Genomic DNA, 18,217 nt, shown 5'->3' with positions numbered 1-18,217 from the left:
TGGCAATGATTTGTTGGACTGACACCAAAAGCAAAGGCAAAGGGAAAAAAAGAAGGCAAAGATCAACCAGTGGGACTACATCAAACTAAAAAGCTTCAGCACAGCAAAGGAAACCACTAACGAAATAAAAAGCCAACCTACAGAATGGGAGAAAATATTTGTAAATCATTTATCTGATAAAGGGTTGGTACCTAAAATATATTAAGAACTTACACCATTCGGTAGGGGTGCCTGGGTGGCTCAGTCAGTTAAGCGGCCGACTGTGGCTCTGGTCATGATCTCACAGTTCATGAGCTCGAGCCCCGCATCTGGCTCCATGCTGACCACACGAAGGCTGCTTGAGATTCTTTCTCTCCCCCTCTCTCTGCCCCTCCCTTTCCTGCATGCTCTCTCTCTCAAAATAAATAAATAAACTTAAAAAAAAAAAACAGGAAGACTGAGTAAACAAAGAGAAAGTCCCAGAAAAGAAATAAGATACAAAGAACAAAATAGAAATTTTAGAACTGAAAAATCCGCTAACTGAAATTAAGACTTACTGGAAAGACTTAATGGAATGGAGAGAACAAAGAAACTAATTGGTAAACTTGAAGATACATCAATAAAAATTACCCAATCTGACAACAGAGAAAATATACTGGAAAAAATTAAACATGGCTTTTGTGACCTATGGAAATACAATAAAAGATCTAAGATACATGCCATTGGAGTGTGGATAAGAAAAGAGAAAGAGGGAGGGGTTGAAAAAGTATTTGAATAAATAATGGCTGAAAAGTTTTCAAATTTCACAAAAGACATAAACCTACTTATTCAAGAAGTTGAGTGAATTGCCAACAGAATAAACCCAAAGAAATCCACTCTAACAGACAAAAGTTCTGAAAACTAAACACAAGGAAAAAATACTGAAAGCAGCCAGAGACTGACCTGTAGGCAAAGAACAATTTGAGTGAAAGTGCATTTCTCATTAGGAACCCTATGAGCCAAAAGAAAACAGAACATTTTTAAATTATTTTTAACGTTTATTTATTTTGGAGACAGAGAGAGATAGAGCATGAACGGGGGAGGGTCAGAGAGAGAGGGAGACACAGAATCGGAAGCAGGCTCCAGGCTCTGAGCTGTCAGCACAGAGCCCGACGCGGGGCTCGAACCCACGAACCGCGAGATCGTGACCTGAGCTGAAGTCGGACGCTCAGCCGACTGAGCCACCCAGGCGCCCCTACAGAACATTTTTAAAGTGCTAAAAGAAAAGAATTGTCAGCACAGAATTCTGTATCCACAGAAAATATCCTTCAAGAACAAAGGGCAAATAAAACATTTTCATATGAAGGAAAACTAAGAGAATTTGTCACTAACAGACTTGCCCTAAAAGAATAACTGAAGGAAATTCTCTAAGCAGAAAGGAAATGACAAAAGAAGAAATCTTGTATCATCAAGAAGGAAGAAAGAACAATGGATCGGGGCACCCGGGTGGCTCTGTCGGTTAAGCGTCTGACTTCAGGTCCAGTCATGGTCTCAGTTTGTGAGTTCGAGCCCCTCATCGGGCTCTGTGCTGACAGCTCAGAGCCTGGAACTTGCTTCAGATTCTGTGTTTCCCTCTCTCTCTGCCCCCTGGCCGCTTGCACTCTGTCTCTCTCTGTCTCTCTCAAAAATAAATAAACATTTAAAAAAAGAACAATGAAAGAGTAGCAACCTGGGTGAATACAATATAGTTTCCTTTTCCTCTTGAGTTGTCTCAAATGCGCTTGATTTTTTGATCGAGTCCCATGTCAGGCTCTGCACTGACAGCATGGAAACTGCTTGGGACTCTCTCTCCCTCTCTCTCTGCCCCTTCCCTGCTTGTGCTCTCTTTCTCTCTCTTTCTCTCAAAATAAAGAAAAACATTAAAAAAATAAAGAATTTTTAAAAAATAAAAAATCAATAAACACAACACTAATTACAAATGTTCTCCCCAAAATAAAATACCTAAGTGTAGATTAAAAAAAAAAAAAAAAAAAAAAAAAAAAAAAAACCGTACAGGGGGCACCTGGGTGACTTAGTCAGTTGAGCATCTGACTCTTGATTTTGACTCAGGTCATATCCCAGGGTTGTGAGATCAAGCCCCGAATCTGGCTCCAAGATGAGCATAGAGACCGCTTAAGATTCTCTCTCTCTCCCTCTGCCCCTCCCTCCTGCTTGCGCACTCTCTCTCTCTCTCTTTCTGAAAAAAAAAAGAAAATAAAATAAAAAAGAAAAGAATGTACAGGACTTAGGGGTGCCTGGGTGGCTCAGTCGGTTAAGTGTCTGACTTCAGCTCAGGTCGTGATCTCACGGTTCATGAGTTGGAGCCCCGAGTCAGGCTTTGTGCTGACAGCTCAGAGACTGGAGCCTGCTTTGGATTCTGTGTCTCCCTCTCTCTCTGCTCCTGCCCTGCTCATGCTCTGTCTCTTTCTGTCTCAAAAATAAACATTAAAAAAAAAAAAGAATGTACAGGACTTAGATGCTGAAAACTACAAAATCCTGATGAAAGAAATAAAAATCTAAATAAATAGACATAACATGTTTATGCAATTGAAGACTCAACATAATAAAGAAGTCAATTCTGGGGGCGCCTGGGTGGCTCAGTCGATTGAGTGTCCGACTTCGGCTCAGGTCATGATCTTGCGGTCTGTGAGTTTGAGCCCCTCGTCGGGCTCTGTGCTGACAGCTCGGAGCCTGGAGCCTGCTTCGGATTCTGTGTCTCCCTCTCTCTCTGCCCCTCCCCTGCTCATGCTCTGTCTCTCTCTCTCTCTCTCTCTGTCAAAAATAAATAAACATTAAAAATTTTTAAAAAAAGAAGTCAATTCCTCTCAAATTGATATACAGATTTAACTCAATCCCTATCAAACTTCCAGCAAGATTTTTTGTAGATACAGACAAGATTATTCTAAAATGTATATGGAAAAGCAAGTGAACTAGAATGGCTAAAATAACTTTGAAAAAGAAGCAAGTTGGAAGAATCAGCCTACCCGATTTCAAAACACAGTCTATAGCTACAATAATCAAGACTGTGTGATATTGACAGAGGAACAGACGCATAGGTCAATGGAACAGAATTGAGAATCCAGACACAGCCACCTACGATTACAGACAACTCATTTTTGACAAAGGTGCAAAAGCAATTCAACCGCAAAAAATATGAACCTTGTCTGACCTAACCACATCCTACACAAAAACGAATTCAAAACGGATCATAGACTTACATGTAAAATACAAAACCTTAAAACTTTTGGGGCCCCTGCGGGGCTCAGTCGGTTAAGTGTCCGACTTCGACTCAGGTCACGATCTCGCAGTTTGTGAGTTCGAGCCCTGCGTCCGGTTCTGTGCCCACAGCTTGGAGCCTGCTTCGGACTCTGTGTCTCCCTCTCTCTCTCTCTCCGCCCCTCCGCCTCTCGTGCTCTATGTCTGTCTCTGTTTCTGTCTCTCTCTCTCTCTCTCTCAAAAATAAGTAAGCATTAAAAAATACGTAAATAAATAAAAATTTTAAAAACCGTTGATTCTGCGAAAGGCCCTCTTAAGAAGACAAAAGACAAGTTGCCACCTGGGAGAAAATATTTGTAAGCCACATATCCAGCACAGAACTAGTATCTAGAATACATAAAGAATTCTCACGACTCCAGAATTAGAAACAAACACAAGGGGCCCCTGGGTGGCTCCACCGGTGAAGCGTCTGACTCTTGGTCTCTGCTCAGGTCATGATCTCGCAGCTCATGATTTCGAGCCCCTCGTCAGGCTCCCAGAGCCTGCTTGGGATTCTTTCTCCCCCTCTCTCTGCCCCCTCCTCTGCTCATGCTCTCTAAACAAACAAACAAACAAACAAACTTGAAGTTTGTACTACTTGAAAAAAACAGACACACAACCAGGCATTTCACTGAGAATAGACAGTTCGCTAATAAGCGCATGTGTAACCATCAGAGAAGTGCCATTAACCTGCTCTTCCTGCCAATTTTTGGCACAACTCCTCAATTCTCCTGAGACCATCCTCGGCCCAGTCTTACCTGCCTTTTCTCCCCTCTCCTAACCCAAGCCTGCCTTCCCTGATTTGGTCCATGCTGTGGACCTTATCTTGCTGTCAATCGCGGGGCAGGAAATGCCACCAAGTCAGGCAGGCCACGGAGAAGCGAGGCAGGATGGTGAAGGGAAGTGGGACCCGCTGGCAGCGGGGGAGAGGGACAGACACAGCTGGGGGCAGGCGGAAGAATCTCTCCGGTGCTCCCTCACCACATCAGAGGCCACCAGATTCTTTCCCCTCCCTTCTTAGACCTGGGAGAGGAGCTGAAACACGGGCTTACTTGAGTGTTTCTATTCCCTAAGCAGCCAAAAGTTTTTGCCATTTGAATCAGTGTTAAATGTGCCACGTAAGGGCCAGCAAACTGACCTCGGGTTAGTTCATGGCCAAATAGAGTCAAAGTGGGGCTGGTCTGGCTAGTCAAGAGGCAGGCCAAAGTATCTGCTGCAGACAGGGGAAGTTGTGTGTGTGTGTGTATGTGTGTGTGTGTGTGTGTGTGATCCATAGGGACAGATGTAATTGGGGTGTGTGTATGTGTGTGTGTGTGATCCATAGGGACAGATGTAATTGGGGTGTGTGTGCGCGTGCGCGCGCGTGTGTGTGTGTGTGTGTGATCCATAGGGACAGATGTAATTGGTGTGTGTGTGTGTGTGTGTGATCCATAAGGACAGATGTAATTGGTGTGTGTGTGTGTGTGTGTGTGTGTGTGAGATCCATTGGGACAGATGTAATTAGGGTGTGTGTATGTGTGTGTGTGTGATCCATAAGGACAGATGTAATTGGTGTGTGTGTGTGTGTGTGTGTGCATGTGTGATCCACAGGGACAGATGTAATTGGGGTGTGTGTGTGTATGTGTGTGTGTGTGTGTGAGATCCATTGGGACAGATGTAATTGGGGTGTGTATGTGTGTGTGTGTGTGTGAGATCCATTGGGACAGATGTAATTGGGGTGTGTATGTGTGTGTGTGTGTGAGATCCATTGGGACAGATGTAATTGGGGTGTGTATGTGTGTGTGTGTGTGTGATCCATTGGGACAGATGTAATTGGTGTGTGTGTGTGTGTGTGTGTGTGAGATCCATTGGGACAGATGTAATTGGGGTGTGTGTGTGTGTGTGTGTGTGTGTGTGCGTGCATGATCCATAGGGACAGATGTACTCAGAACTGAAATAGTGGAGGGCGGAGGCCTTCAGGATCCTTTGAAACTCCCAGGTGGAACCCAGGTGGGACACACATCCTGCATGGACCTTTCCTGCCCAGCCAGGATATCCTGTGTTTGTCAAAAGGACCGCACAGGGAAAGCCCTGACCATTGTCCTTCCCGAAATCTGCCAGTCAGCCCTTCCCCAGCCTGCGGCAGCCGCCCCAGACAAAGGAAGAGTAACTCTGGAAACTGTGTTATCAGCATCCTCCATGGACTTCCTCACCTCCTCCCCAGCCCCGTTCGCCCCAAGCTTCTTAGCATCCTCCGACAGGAACCGGGGAGCCTGGGATGGGCTCAGCGCCCTGAAGCCAGCCCCCTGTCTTTTGCCAAGACCTAACCCCTGCGCAGCCTTGAGTGGGCAGCTGAAGGCTGTGGCCGGAATCCTGAGCCTGAGATGGAACCCCAGCTGGGGCCTACGGCTGCCAGCCTCTGCCCGGGCCGGCTGCACCTGCTGCTGTGGGTCTCAGCCCTGAGCTGTTGCGTTTCCTCGCTGGCTTCTCCCTCTCCTTCTCTGGTGCCCCGAATCAGAACCAGCTACAATTTTGGAAGGACTTTCCTCGGTCTTGATAAATGCAATGCCTGCATCGGGACATCCATTTGCAAGAAGTTCTTTAAAGAAGAAATAAGGTTAGAATCTCCATTAGCTAACGCGGAGGGGAAAATTCCGTTCCCTTCATGTGATGATATCCAGGGGTTTACTGAAAAGGAGTCAGGATGTAATTGATGGGTGGGAGCTGAGGCACAGCCATCGAATCATAGTGGTGATCGGTTGAAGTTGGGGTGCAGAGGGGGAGAAGGTATGAAGCTGAATTCTAACCCTAGGTGCTGACTTCCAAGTTTTCTTTTGAGGTGGGAGCTTAAAGTGTTCCTTCCCACGGATGGAGTAGCCTGGGATTATGGAGTTTACCAAGTTCGTTTCTCATAAAAAGAGGGAAATAAAATTGCTAGAAGGCCTACTACGTGACAGACATTTTAAAGCTATTTTTTATGTTTATTTATTTATTTTGAGAGACAGAGAGAGAGAGACAGAGAGACAGAGAGACGGTGCGCGTGTGAGCAGGGGAGGGGCAGAGAGAATGGGAGAGAGAATCCCAAGCACCGTCAGTGGAGAGCCTGACTTGGGGCTCAATCCCAGGAGCCGTGAGATCACGACCTGAGCTGAAATCAAGAGTCGGACGCTTAACTGACTGAGCCACCCAGGCGCCACCAAGTTAGTTTTATTTACCCCTCGTCACCATCCTGGAAGTTAATGTGTTGCAACTCATTGTTCAGATAATGAGCTGAGACACAGCAAGATTCAGTGACTCGCCCAAGGTCACCACCTAGTAAGTGGCAGATCTGGGATTCAGATCAGGGCAGTTTGCTCTCAAGTTCCTGAACCAATTTTCGGATCCAGAGGAAAAGCCAAGCTTAGTAAATGGCGGTGCACGGGGATCTCACCCAAGGATGAGAGGTATCACACTGTCAGCACATGGTCAGTGAGTCTTTCCCGCAACCAAGAGCCAGCAGGTACTCTAGGGACATCCCTAGAACTCTGGCCATGGCCCTCCAGGGGTGCAGGAGGAGGGAGCCGCGTTACAAATAACAGTAATATGACCTGGTCTGATGCAGGCCAGAAGGGAACTGTAAAATGGGGACGGGGGAAGGGCTTCTCCAGGGGAAAGTATTCGGAGAAAGGCCTTTAAAGGATCAGCTGAAATTCAGGAGAAGGGTTTGAGGTAGAAGGACCAGCAAAACAATGGCCCAGAGTGTGGGAAGAGGTGAGAAGCACTTAGGGGCTGGAACATGGGGCATGTGTGGCAGAAGGAGGAGATTTGAAGAGTCAGATGGGGCAGGGACCTTGAATGCCGTGCCAAGGAATTGGGACCTTCACCTGTGGGCCAGTGTTTCCCTGCCCCTTCGATACCAAAGACACTTCGTAATAGGCCTTTGCTCCTCAGCCCTCCCCCAAGGACCTATCTTAGGGTTAGCAGAAGGCATTCATTTACAACAATTTGATTTCCAATCTGTATTAACCAAAGACATATTGGATGATTCCACTAAGGTACCAAACAGATATAACAAATAGAAAACATCGATCAAAAATGGGGAACTTCTTTTGTGAGATGACAGATACTGTATTGATGTGGACTTTTCCCATCAGGCCCCTTTTAAAGGCATTTCAAATGGTAAAACATTCAAAGACCTTCCCAACTGCGGGAGCTCTTGCAGACGATGGTGAAGGAGTTTAGGGGGTAGGCACAAGACGTGCCTTGTGTTAGGGAAGAATCTCATGGAAAGCAGCACGCAGGGGGAACTGGTGACTTCAGCTCAAGTCACGATCTCACGGTTTGTGGGTTCGTGCCCCGCTTCGGGCTCGCTGCTGTCAGCGCAGAACCCACTTGGGATCCTCTGTCCCCCTCTCTTTCTGCCCTTCCCCCACTCATGCGCTCTCTCTCAAAAGTAAATAAAACATTTAAAAAAAAAAAAAAGATAGATTCCCCCTAAGAGACAGGATGGAGAGGACCAAGAACAAAGGCGACATGGGGCTGATTCCCTAGAGAAAGGAGGCAGGGAGAATATGGACATATTTTCAGAGAGGAGGGAGGGAAATTATGGGATTCGACTAAAGGGGACTCCCAGGTAAGTAAACAAGAGTATATGAATCTTACAGTTGACTCTTCACCAAGTGGCAGTAAATGAAGTTTTTCTCAGCAGGCAGGTATTAGCCAAATTCGGGAAGCATTTCCCCAAATAGGTTTGTGTTCATCCATTCAAGTTCAGGATATCACTTCAGCTCCCTCGGAATTTATTTTCTACGTGTGCCTGAAAGGGATATGTGCAGATACACGCAGGAAAGCATGGGGGGTGGGGGGTGGGGCGGGCAGGCTGGGGTTGAGGGCTCTCTGCCTTGAGAAGGCATATTCCTCAAGCACAAAGAAGCAGAGAGAGGCAGCGAGTGGGTCTCGTTTATATTCTTCACAATTTAAGCAACTGGTTCCTTATTTTAAAAGTCATGCCTGTTGATTTTAGAATCTTCTGGCAATATTGATAGTAGAAAGCACAAAATAAAAATCACGTACAATTCCTCCGCCAAGAGGAATGTCCCTTAGTTAACATCTTGTGAGTGTCCTTGCCACCTTTTTTCCAAGTATGGATTTAACATTCTTTCCACACAACTGCGATCATCCTATGTACACCCTTCTGCAAACTTTTCTTTAGCAATGTGTCCGGAACGCCCTTTTCACATTATTAACTCTTGTCTTTGACATCAGCCACAGAGACATTTTTCTAGCTATGTCTCCTTTGGCGAGGAAAACAAAAGTGAAATTAAACTATTGGGACTGCACCAAAATAGAAAGCCTTTGCACAGCGAAGGAGACCATCAACAAAACAAAACAAAACAAAACAATCCACTAAATGGGAGAAGATATTTGCAAATGATGTATCCACAATTAGATTTTTAATGGCTTTGTGGTATTCGATTGCATCAGTCAAGCATAATTTATTGAACCAACCCATACTATGAGACAACTATGTTTTTTTTTGTTTTTTAGTCTTCTAAAACGTTATGTTGAACATTGCTGTTGCTGGCTTTTTGTGCATATCAGTGATAAATTCCCATGACACATTCCCAAGGGTGGAATTTCTGGGTCAAAAAATACAGCACATTTTAAAGAGATTTTATATATGTATGTATCTCCAAACAGAGACTTCTGCCTCTGGAGCTCATTGATTGCACACTCACAAATATTTAATATTTGTACTTTTAGTATGTATTTCTTCTGAGTCGAGCCTTTTTTTTTTTTTTCGGGCTTACTGGCTGTTTCTATTTCTCGTTCGCTAAATCGTCTACAAGTTCACATCGTTTGCCTCTCTCTCTAAATGGTGTGTTCATTCGCCTCGTTCATCTCCAAATATTTTCCCGCTTTTAACAATTATTATGATGATGTGGGGCCTGGGTGGCTCATTCAGTTAAGCATCCGACTTTGGCTCAGGTCACGATCTTGCAGTTCGTGGGTTCGAGCCCCACGTCGGGCTCTGTGCTGACAGCTCAGAGCCTGGAGCCTGCTTCCGATTCTGTGCCTCCCTCTCTCTCTGCCCCTCCCCACTCACACTCTATATATCTCTCTCTCTCTCTCTCAAAAATAAATAACCATTAAAAATTTTTTTAATCATAAAAATAATAAAAATTATGACGATGATACCTTAGGAAAAAGCCCCTCCCAAACTCGCAGATGTTTGACTGAAATGCCCTCACCAGGCAAGCATTAACATTCCAGGCCAGGTCCTCTGTACGAATTGGATAATGTTTGTTCAGCAGCCGAGAGCGAGCCTGGGAAGCTGAAGACGCGTAATTCGTAGATGAAGGTCATGTTTCCTTCTATCCCTTATCTTCTCTTTGGCAAGAATGCTAACGATAAATCAATCAGATGCTTCCCATACTCACCCATTAACCTTTGGACGTTTCCATGTTTTCGGTACCAGTTTTCCCATGCATTCCATGTGGACTTTCAAATCCTAAATGAAAAAGTTAAGGGAAGCCAGAAAAAAAAAAAAAAAAGAAAGAGTAAACCTGATTGACGCACTCTTCCTCCTGCAAACATACCTATCTGTGAAATCCCAAGTGATATCACAGCCAGAGGCAAGATGTACCAGGAACTGACTGATCCGTATTGGTGTATGTGCAGGTAATAGGTGGGGGTTGGGGGGTGGGGGGAAGAAGGTGGGGTACTTAGTAGCACTATTTCTGATCAGAATCGCTCCTACGGATTCCTGGGCTCCTACCAAGACAGATGCTTTACTTTGCCCTTCCTTAATGTACTCGCTTGGCCTTACGTCCCTGCCCCCCACTCCCCACGTCTTAAGGGATGTTTTAAATACTTCTGAGTAGCGGAGGGCTCACGGTAAAATCAGTAAATCATTAGGCGCGACCTTGCCTTCTCTTCTCCCCTGCCCTCACCTGTCTCTTTCACCTCGGAAGTCTTGAGAGCTGCAGGGCCCCAGAGCTTACGACCAAAGCTTCCGTCTACACATTTAATAGTCCGAACATGCACCCATCCTTCCATTTACCCATTCATTCGGGCATCCATCCATGCATTCTTCCACCCAGCCACCACTCTGCAGCCAGCCAGCCCTCCACGTATCCCTCCACTCAACTATCCATCCATACACCTAAGGCGTGCAAGCTGCGTCCTTTGAGCTTTGGGAAGACGCCGGATGCTTTGAGGGTTCTGTGCAGACCTGGCGAATGGAGATGAGGAAAGACAGGGAAGAAATATTTAGGAAGGCATGTCTACCCACTTGGCGTTCGACTGGACGGAAGCCTGAGGGTCATGCCCTAGAAGGAAGTGTTTTATTCTCATTGCAACACTGTTGCTCTCCTCCGCACCTCCACCCTGCTCTCCAGGTTGAGGGGCTCGTGGGGATTGGACCACACGACCTTTCTGCTTGCTTCCAGCTGCGGAAGCTGTGATACTGCTTGTGTATCTTTCATGATCTCAGTTCAGAAGGAAGATTAAAAGGCTGCCTTTGGGGGGGGGGGTGGCGCCTGAGTGGCTCAGTCGGTTGAACATCCGGCTCTTGATTTGGGCTCCGGTCATGATCCCGGGGTGGTGGGATCGAGCCCTGTGTTGGGCTCCGTGCTGAGCATGGAGCCTGCTTCGGATTCTCTCTCCCCCTTTCTGTCTCTCTCTGTGCCTCTGTCTCCCTCTGCCCCCTCCCCCACTCACACATGCACGCGCGCTCTCTCTCTTAAAGAAAAAAAAAAGGATGCTGCGTCTGTTTTGCAGGTTTCCAAATTCTGGGATTTTTAACATGTTAGTGAAGGGGAAGACCGTATTTTCTCACTGACACTCTTCTGCTCAGTAAAGTAGGGATTCAAAGTTGTAAGAATATACATGTTTTCCTTTCCATGCCGTAAATTTAGTACCACTTCGGAAGGGGGGAAAGCGGCCTGTAAACCTCTTTATTTGTTCTCAGTTGGTTCTTAACGGGATGCCTTGAGGGCCACCCCTGAATGTGTACCACGTGTCCATTACAGGTCACCTGTCATGAAGGACCCTGCTAGCTACACCCCCTAATAATGTTCCCGATCTGGTCCCCAAAGCTAACTCATAAAAAGGATGACAGAGGACTAAGCAACGGCAAAGCGGTTGAGGTTGCGAGCTCTGGAGCCTTGAATGCCGCTTCCTTCAATTTCTGGTTGTAGGAAGGACTTCGGACAAATTACTTGATTTCTCCGTGCCTCAGTTTCCTCATCCGTACGGCTAATAACAGTACCGACTTCATAGGCTTGCTGCAAGGTTTACTGAATTAATACACACCAAGCGTTTAGCAGTGACTGGCATGCTTGTTTCATACATGTGTGTTGCTATTATGGCTATCTTAGGCCTTCCAGGGGGTTGAACCCCATGAGCAAAAGCAGCTACAGGAAACACGCGGACGGCCCTGCCTGGGTGCCCTCTGCCCTTCCTTATCCTGTCACAGGGGAGGATCATTTCCAGTGGCTGTCCTGAAAATGCCAGTGCAATGGACTCATTGCTAGTTTACAAGGTTTCATCTTTTTTCTTAATATACTTTTTTTTTTTTTTTAAGTTTATTTAGTGATTCGAGAGAGCCAGAGACAGCACAAGCTGGGAAGGGACAGAGAGAGAGGGATGGAGAAAGAGGTTGTCCCATAATGTCTGATAGCAAGAAGTTAAAGATTCTTCCTTCAATTAAATATAGAGCAGATCTTACAAGCCAAATGTTACTAATCATGAAAGTAGATAGCGCCTTGGTAATTTTTCATACATAAATCGGAAGAAGATTTAATATTCTTCCCTAATGGAAATGTTGGCACACAGCTAGAAGAATGACTGGAGAAAAGGGTCAAGGTCGTAGGCCAGTGCCTCTCCCCTGGAATTACACACTTCCTGGATCCCAGATGGCTTTTGGGTTTGGTGACCATTTAGCAGCCGCCGCTCCCTGTGACTTGGTTGGTACGGATGACTTAAATCTTTCAACTGAAAGCAAAATTGATGGGGCCTCTTGGGGAGGGATATGGAGAGCCGCGCTCATCCGAGTGAAGGCCGAGAAGCCTCTTCACGAACTATGCTTCCAAGACCCAGCCATTGGTCAGAGGGCAGGTTGTTTCTAGAACTGGTGTAGGGAAGGGGAAAGACCCTGGGGTTTTCTGACAGAGGGCCCTGGGTTTGCCCCTCTGCCTGGCAACGTATTGCCTGACCTTGGGCAAGGTACGTGAGCTCGAGAAGCCTCAGTTTTCCCATCTGTGAAGTGGGGAGGGGGTATTAAGAGAATCCTAAGGGACCGGCATGTATAAAGCTGCTGTCTTTACCTGGAGAGGAAGTTCGGAAAGCCATGGTTAGTCCTTCCGTGCCAGCTGCATGAAAAGGAGAAAGTTTGCATCTGGCATACATCTATGTCACCTCTTCTGGCCTCACATATTTACCTCCTGAGTTTGAGGAAAGGAAAGTAGTGTTCTCGCAGAGTTTGGAGCGCCCCCGTGTAATGAGAAATGGAGCAGGCTGGGTGTTGTCTCCTGTCTCCCTGTCCCCAGGCTCTGCTGGCTCTGGCAGGTACAGCTAGTCCCTCCTCGGCCCCCCCTCCATCTCTCTGGCTCCAGGCAGAGCCTAAAAGGGCTGTTCTTCCAGGTTTGACAGCCGGCTGGCCTCCCGCGTCGGACTGCCTCCCGACCCCCTACCTTCTTACCCTGCAAATTACTCAGATGATTCCAAAACCTGGCGCCCTGTGGAGATCTCGAGGCTGGTCAGCAAACAGGAAAGTGACATCTCGGACAGGAGAATCTGTGCCTCTGCGGCAGCCCCAAAGACCTGCAGCATCGAGCGCATCCTGCGGAAAACAGGAAGGTTCCAGAAATGGCTGCAGGCCAAGCGCCTCACGCCTGACCTGGTGCAGGTGAGTGTGCTGGTCACAGGGGTGAGATGGGGGGAGGTGTCTATTTCCACCTCACATCTCAGGGTGGGGGAAGAGGGGTCGTGATCTACCGGAAATGGGACCAAACAAGGCCACAAAACAGTGGCTCGTGGGAAGACAGTGACCAAACAGGTTCAGTGGTAAGGACCCTTCCCATTGTCATCCTCCATTCTCGCTGATGCGACCCCCGGCAGCTATTTGGCAAACGGTTTCTGGCTGCTACCTCTGGTCTGAAGATCCGACAGGATGACCCTCACCAACCCTCCCTACAACCTTCTCAGGGGACCTAGGCCAACCCCCAGACTGTGCCCTCTCTCGGAAGCTCTCGTTACACAACCTGTTTCACCAGCCAGAGAGCCCGCTTTGGAAATCAGCTTCCTCGGTTCCTCAAAAAATTAAAAATAGACCTACCCTACGACCCGGCCATAGCGCTACTAGGTATTTAGCCAAAGGATGCAAAAATACCGATTCGAAGGAGCACACACACCCCCACATGTATAACAGCACTAGCAACAATGGCCAAAGTATGGAAAGAGCCCAGATGGCCATCGACGGATGAATGGATAAAGGAGATGTGGTATAGGGGCGCCTGGGTGGCTCAGTCGGTTAAGCGTCCGACTTTGGCTCGGGTCATGATCTCACGGTCTGTGAGTTCGAGCCCCGAGTCAGGCTCTGTGCTGACAGCTGGGAGCCTGGAACCTGCTTTAGATCCTGTGTCTCCCTCTCTCTCTGCCCCTCCCCTACTCACAGTCTGTCTCTCTCTCTCTCAAAACACACACACACACACACACACACACACACACACAATGGAGTATTACTCAGCCATCAAAAAGAATGAAATCTTGCCATTTGCAACTGCATGGCTGGAACCAGAGTGTATTACGCTAAGCGAAATAAGTCAGTCAGAGAAAGACAAATATCAGATGATTTCGCTCGTATGTGGGATTTAAGATACAAAACAGATGAACATAGGGGGAAGGAAGGAAAAGTAAGATAAAAACGGAGAGGGAGTCAAACCACGAGACTTTTTTTTAAGTTTATTTATTTGGGGTGCGTGGATGGCTCAGTCGGTTAAACGTCTGACTTCGGCTCAGGTATCTTGCAGTTCGTGAGTTCCAGTCCCGTGTCGGGCTCTGTGCTGACAGCTCAGAGCCTGGAGCCTGCTTCAGATTCTGTGTCCCCCTCTCCCTCTGTCCCTCTTCTGCTCGCACTCTGTCTCTCTCTGTCTCTCTCTCTCAAAAATAAATAAATACTTTAAAAAATTTCTTAAGTGTATGTATTTTAAGAGAGACAGAGACTGCGCGAGTTGGGGAGGGGCAGAGAGAGAGGGAGAGAGAGAGAATCCCAAGGCAACTCCACGCTGTACGTGCAGAGCCTGATGCGGGGCTCAAACCCACAATGCCATGTGGTCATGAGACCATGACCTGAGCCAAAACCAAGAGTCAGACGCTTAACCGACTGAGCCACCCGGGCACCCCAACCATAAGAGACTCTTAAGTACAGAGAACAGAGGGTTGCCACGTGGGGGGATGGGCTAGATGGGGGACGGGCGCAAAGGAGGGCACTTGTTGGGATGAGCATTGGCTGTCATGTGGAAGCGACGGGTCACTAAATTCTACTCCTGAAATCGTGATGACACTGTGTGTTAACTAACTTGATTTAAATAAAATGCAAAAATTTAAAAAAAAAAGAAAGAAAAAGAAAATCAGATTCTCATCGATTTCCCACCATAAAGGAGAACCCAATCTGAGTCACGACAGAAGAAGGCTCTGGTAATCCAGCTCCCTCTTCCCATTTGAGAGCTCCCACTCACTCGCACGAGTAGGCTGCCTCAGAAATTGCCAGTGCTGTCGTATCGCGCGTTGTTCCCCTCCTGCACTATTGTCCCCCCGTCATGCCCATGTGCTTCCACACACCCCCCACCGAGCCTCTTGGGGCCAAAGATGCCACCCCAGAGGATTGAGGAGGGACTCCCCTTCAGCAAAGATGGGAAAGAAGAGGCGTGAGAAGGCCATCTGGCTTTGCTCTTAGGTTGTGCGGAAACCGCTTCAAAATCAGGAGGAATCGAGTGGCTGACAATATGGCCGTCATCTGACGCTGAGCTTACCAATCTACACTCTAGACTCTGTGAATGTCACTGGCACCGGAGTGAGGAGAGAATGAGCCAGAGGAAGTCAAGCTGTTCCCAGGCCAGGGAGCGGAACGCTGAGCGGAACCTGGCGACAGAAGACAGATAACAAAGCCCACGCCAGGGTCCACACCCTAGGCATGATCTCCCCGCACCTCTTTTTCTGCACTCGCCGACAGACCCTCCACGCGCTGGCCTGGGTACCTGCCATCTGCCATTGGCAGGCTGCCCTCAAGTACTGAGGCACAGGAGAACCGATATGAGACCTTTCCTGCTTTGCCTCGAGTATGTGCTCAGGAGCAAGTACAAGTCCCCAGGAAGAACAAGACAAGATACACAAGGAATTGTCTCAGAGCCCCTCGAAAACCCCATCACCTCTTCCTGCCCCCCATCATTGTCAGGTCCCGTGCTGAAGGACAAAGTTCCCCCAAGACCCTGGTTCCAGACGACCTCCACTTGGGACCTGGACAACATACCAGAAGGCGTCCCGGTGTTCAGGATACACTTGAGACCCCAACGGAAAGGAGCCAGACTGACCTTAGGCTCTGAACTGAAGAAAGCTTCCTCTTTCCCTCAGCTTCCAGAGATTTCCATAATAACACTACGGTGGGGATTATCGCAGAGGGCCTGGTAATAGATCTCTGGGGCCTGGACACTGGCCTTGAGGCCCGACTCTGCCGCTAAAAGCTGCCGCAAAATGAGAAGGAGCGGAGAACCAGGAAGAGCACAGGGCTTCCGCTTCCGGTGCCTCTGGTCAACAAGTCTCAACACTGCGCTGTATCCTGGGGACACAGAGATGACTGCAACACAAGCCCCACCCCCAGGCGGCGCACGCGGCCCGCTAGCGAGGACAGATTCGAACACCAACAACCACCGCAAAGCAACGCGTGTTATGTTCTGATGACACCCTGGAAGAGAGCGAAGGACAAACTGTTGACTTGGGTCCTTCGCTCACTAACCAGTTGATCTCGCATTTAAGCCCAGGACTTCCCCCTACGACACAGCCGAAGCCATAACCGTTTTTGCTTTTCTGCTAACCCACCTTATCATCCCCACCAGACATCTTTCCTTTCGTTGTAAAACAAAACAAAACCAAACAAAAAAAAAAACAGAAAAATATCAGCAGCCATTTTATAAATTCAGAACAAACCCCCTTTTTCTTCCACCCACCAAAGCTCAAGGTTATTGGCATCCCGTCTGGCACCGTCTCCTCCCTCTCTTGTTCTCCTTTCCAGAGACACTTTGTCCTTTCCCTCCCAGACCGCCCTCATCCGGGCAGCACCGAATTCCTGCCCTTTTCTTCTTAACAAAACTCACCTACCAGACAGTTTCTGATGGATCTGTCATCACCAAAGATGGGGGGAGAAACTCACCTCTCTGCCCGAGAGTTGAAAATGTGTGTTCACACAAAAACTTGTACGTGAACCTTCAGAGCAGCGCTCTCCGCATTAGCCAAAAAGTGGAAGCAATCCACACCTCCGTCAACTGAGGGGGGAATAACACGAAATAGGTTATATCCATACAATGGAATATTATTTGACCGTAAAAAAGAGTGAAGAACGGACACCTGCTATGACACGGATGACCCTTAAAAACATTACACTGAGTGAAAGAAGCCAGATGCAAAAGGACAAATATTGCCCCGGATGGGCAAATCCATGGAGACAGGAAGCAGATTAGCGGCCGCCAGGAGCAGAGGGCACGAATTCGAGAATTAGGTGAGAATGCTGAATGGGTACAGGTTTTCTTTTGGGGGTGATGGAAAAATTCCGGAGTTAGAGAGTGGTGATAGGTGTACAACCTTGTGAGGATACTAAAAGCCGCTGGATTATACACCTTAAAATGGTTAGAATGAAAGTTGTACATTGCATGTTATGTGAATTGCACCTCACCTAAAAACAAAGCAAAAAAAAAAAAAAAAAAAAAAAGGGAGACTCAGCCCCAAAGAAATTTCACCAATTCTGTGACTGTATTTCTTTGGAGCCCTGATGGGCAGCTAATCCAATAATTTGATTCGAGCCAGGATGTTAACAGCTAACAGCATCTCACTGTTAGCCTCCCAAGAAACCGTTTCTGTGTTAAGCCCATAGGGTAATACTCCTTCTCGTCCACCCGTCACACCTTCCTGATACATCCCTGAGTTCTTCCCCCCACAAGATCGAGATGTGCCCCCAGAATCCTTCTCAATGATGTTCCGAGCAAGCAGCCTGTTCCTCTCTCTTTTATTTAATTATTTATTTTTTTAATGTTTATTTATTTTGGAGAGAGAAACAGAGTGCAAGTGGGGGAGGGGCCAAGAGAGAAGGAAACACAGAATCCGAAGCAGGCTCCGGGCTCTGAGCTGTCAACCCAGCGCCCGATGCAGGGCTCAAACCCACAAACCGCGAGATTGTGACCTGAGCCGAAGTCAGACACTTAACTGCCTGAACCACCCAGACGCCCCCCAAGCAGCCTCTTTCTGAGTGATCATTCGTCCCAGATTTGGCTGAACAGCTCTGCTGGCCCCAGGGATTCTCTTGACCGTGACCTAAGTGGGTTTTCTCTGATTTTCTCAAAAGCCACTTTCCAACAAAGATCTAGGCCAAGGCCCTCCAGACTGTGTTTCTGTGTGTGTGTGTGTGTGTGTGTGTGTGCGCGCGCACGCGTGCTGGTATGTGTTTGGGGAAAGAAAAAGGGGCCCCGAGGAACTCACCAGTTTGCTCAGAGGACCGGCAAGGGAGAGAAGGGAAACAAAGAAATAAAAGAAAACTGAAGGCAAGGGGGATGTGACCGGGACAGGGCCCACAGAACCTTGAGTGTGCGTTCTGCTTATGAATAAATAAAGTCAATTGGGATGAAAAGCCCCAGTAGTCATCATCAGAGGCTGAGCCAGGGACCCCGCGGCTCCCTCCTGTAGGGCCAAGTGCTGCTTTGGATTAAGGAGATAGCGCAGGACCAGAAATCAGCCAGAG

The 18,217-nt window shown here is 47.6% G+C and overlaps 1 protein-coding gene across 1 annotated transcript in view; it reads left to right on the top strand.

Moving 5' to 3' along the window:
* Window positions 1–5,091: 5,091 nt before the first annotated feature.
* DIPK2B (divergent protein kinase domain 2B) overlaps window positions 5,092–18,217 on the top strand; it is a 46,896-nt gene continuing 33,770 nt past the window's right edge. Inside the window, exons 1-2 of the mRNA XM_049644593.1 lie at window positions 5,092–5,848; window positions 12,856–13,120. Of these exons, the coding sequence (XP_049500550.1) occupies window positions 5,616–5,848; window positions 12,856–13,120 (498 nt within the window). The 5' untranslated portion in view covers window positions 5,092–5,615. The remainder of the gene's footprint in view (window positions 5,849–12,855; window positions 13,121–18,217) is intronic.

This window comes from Panthera uncia, chromosome X (assembly GCF_023721935.1).
Source record: "Panthera uncia isolate 11264 chromosome X, Puncia_PCG_1.0, whole genome shotgun sequence".
In the NCBI taxonomy this organism is placed as follows: Eukaryota; Metazoa; Chordata; class Mammalia; order Carnivora; family Felidae; genus Panthera; species Panthera uncia.
The sequence above is the reverse complement of the archived record's forward strand: the minus strand, read 5'-3'. Positions and strand labels throughout refer to the sequence as shown.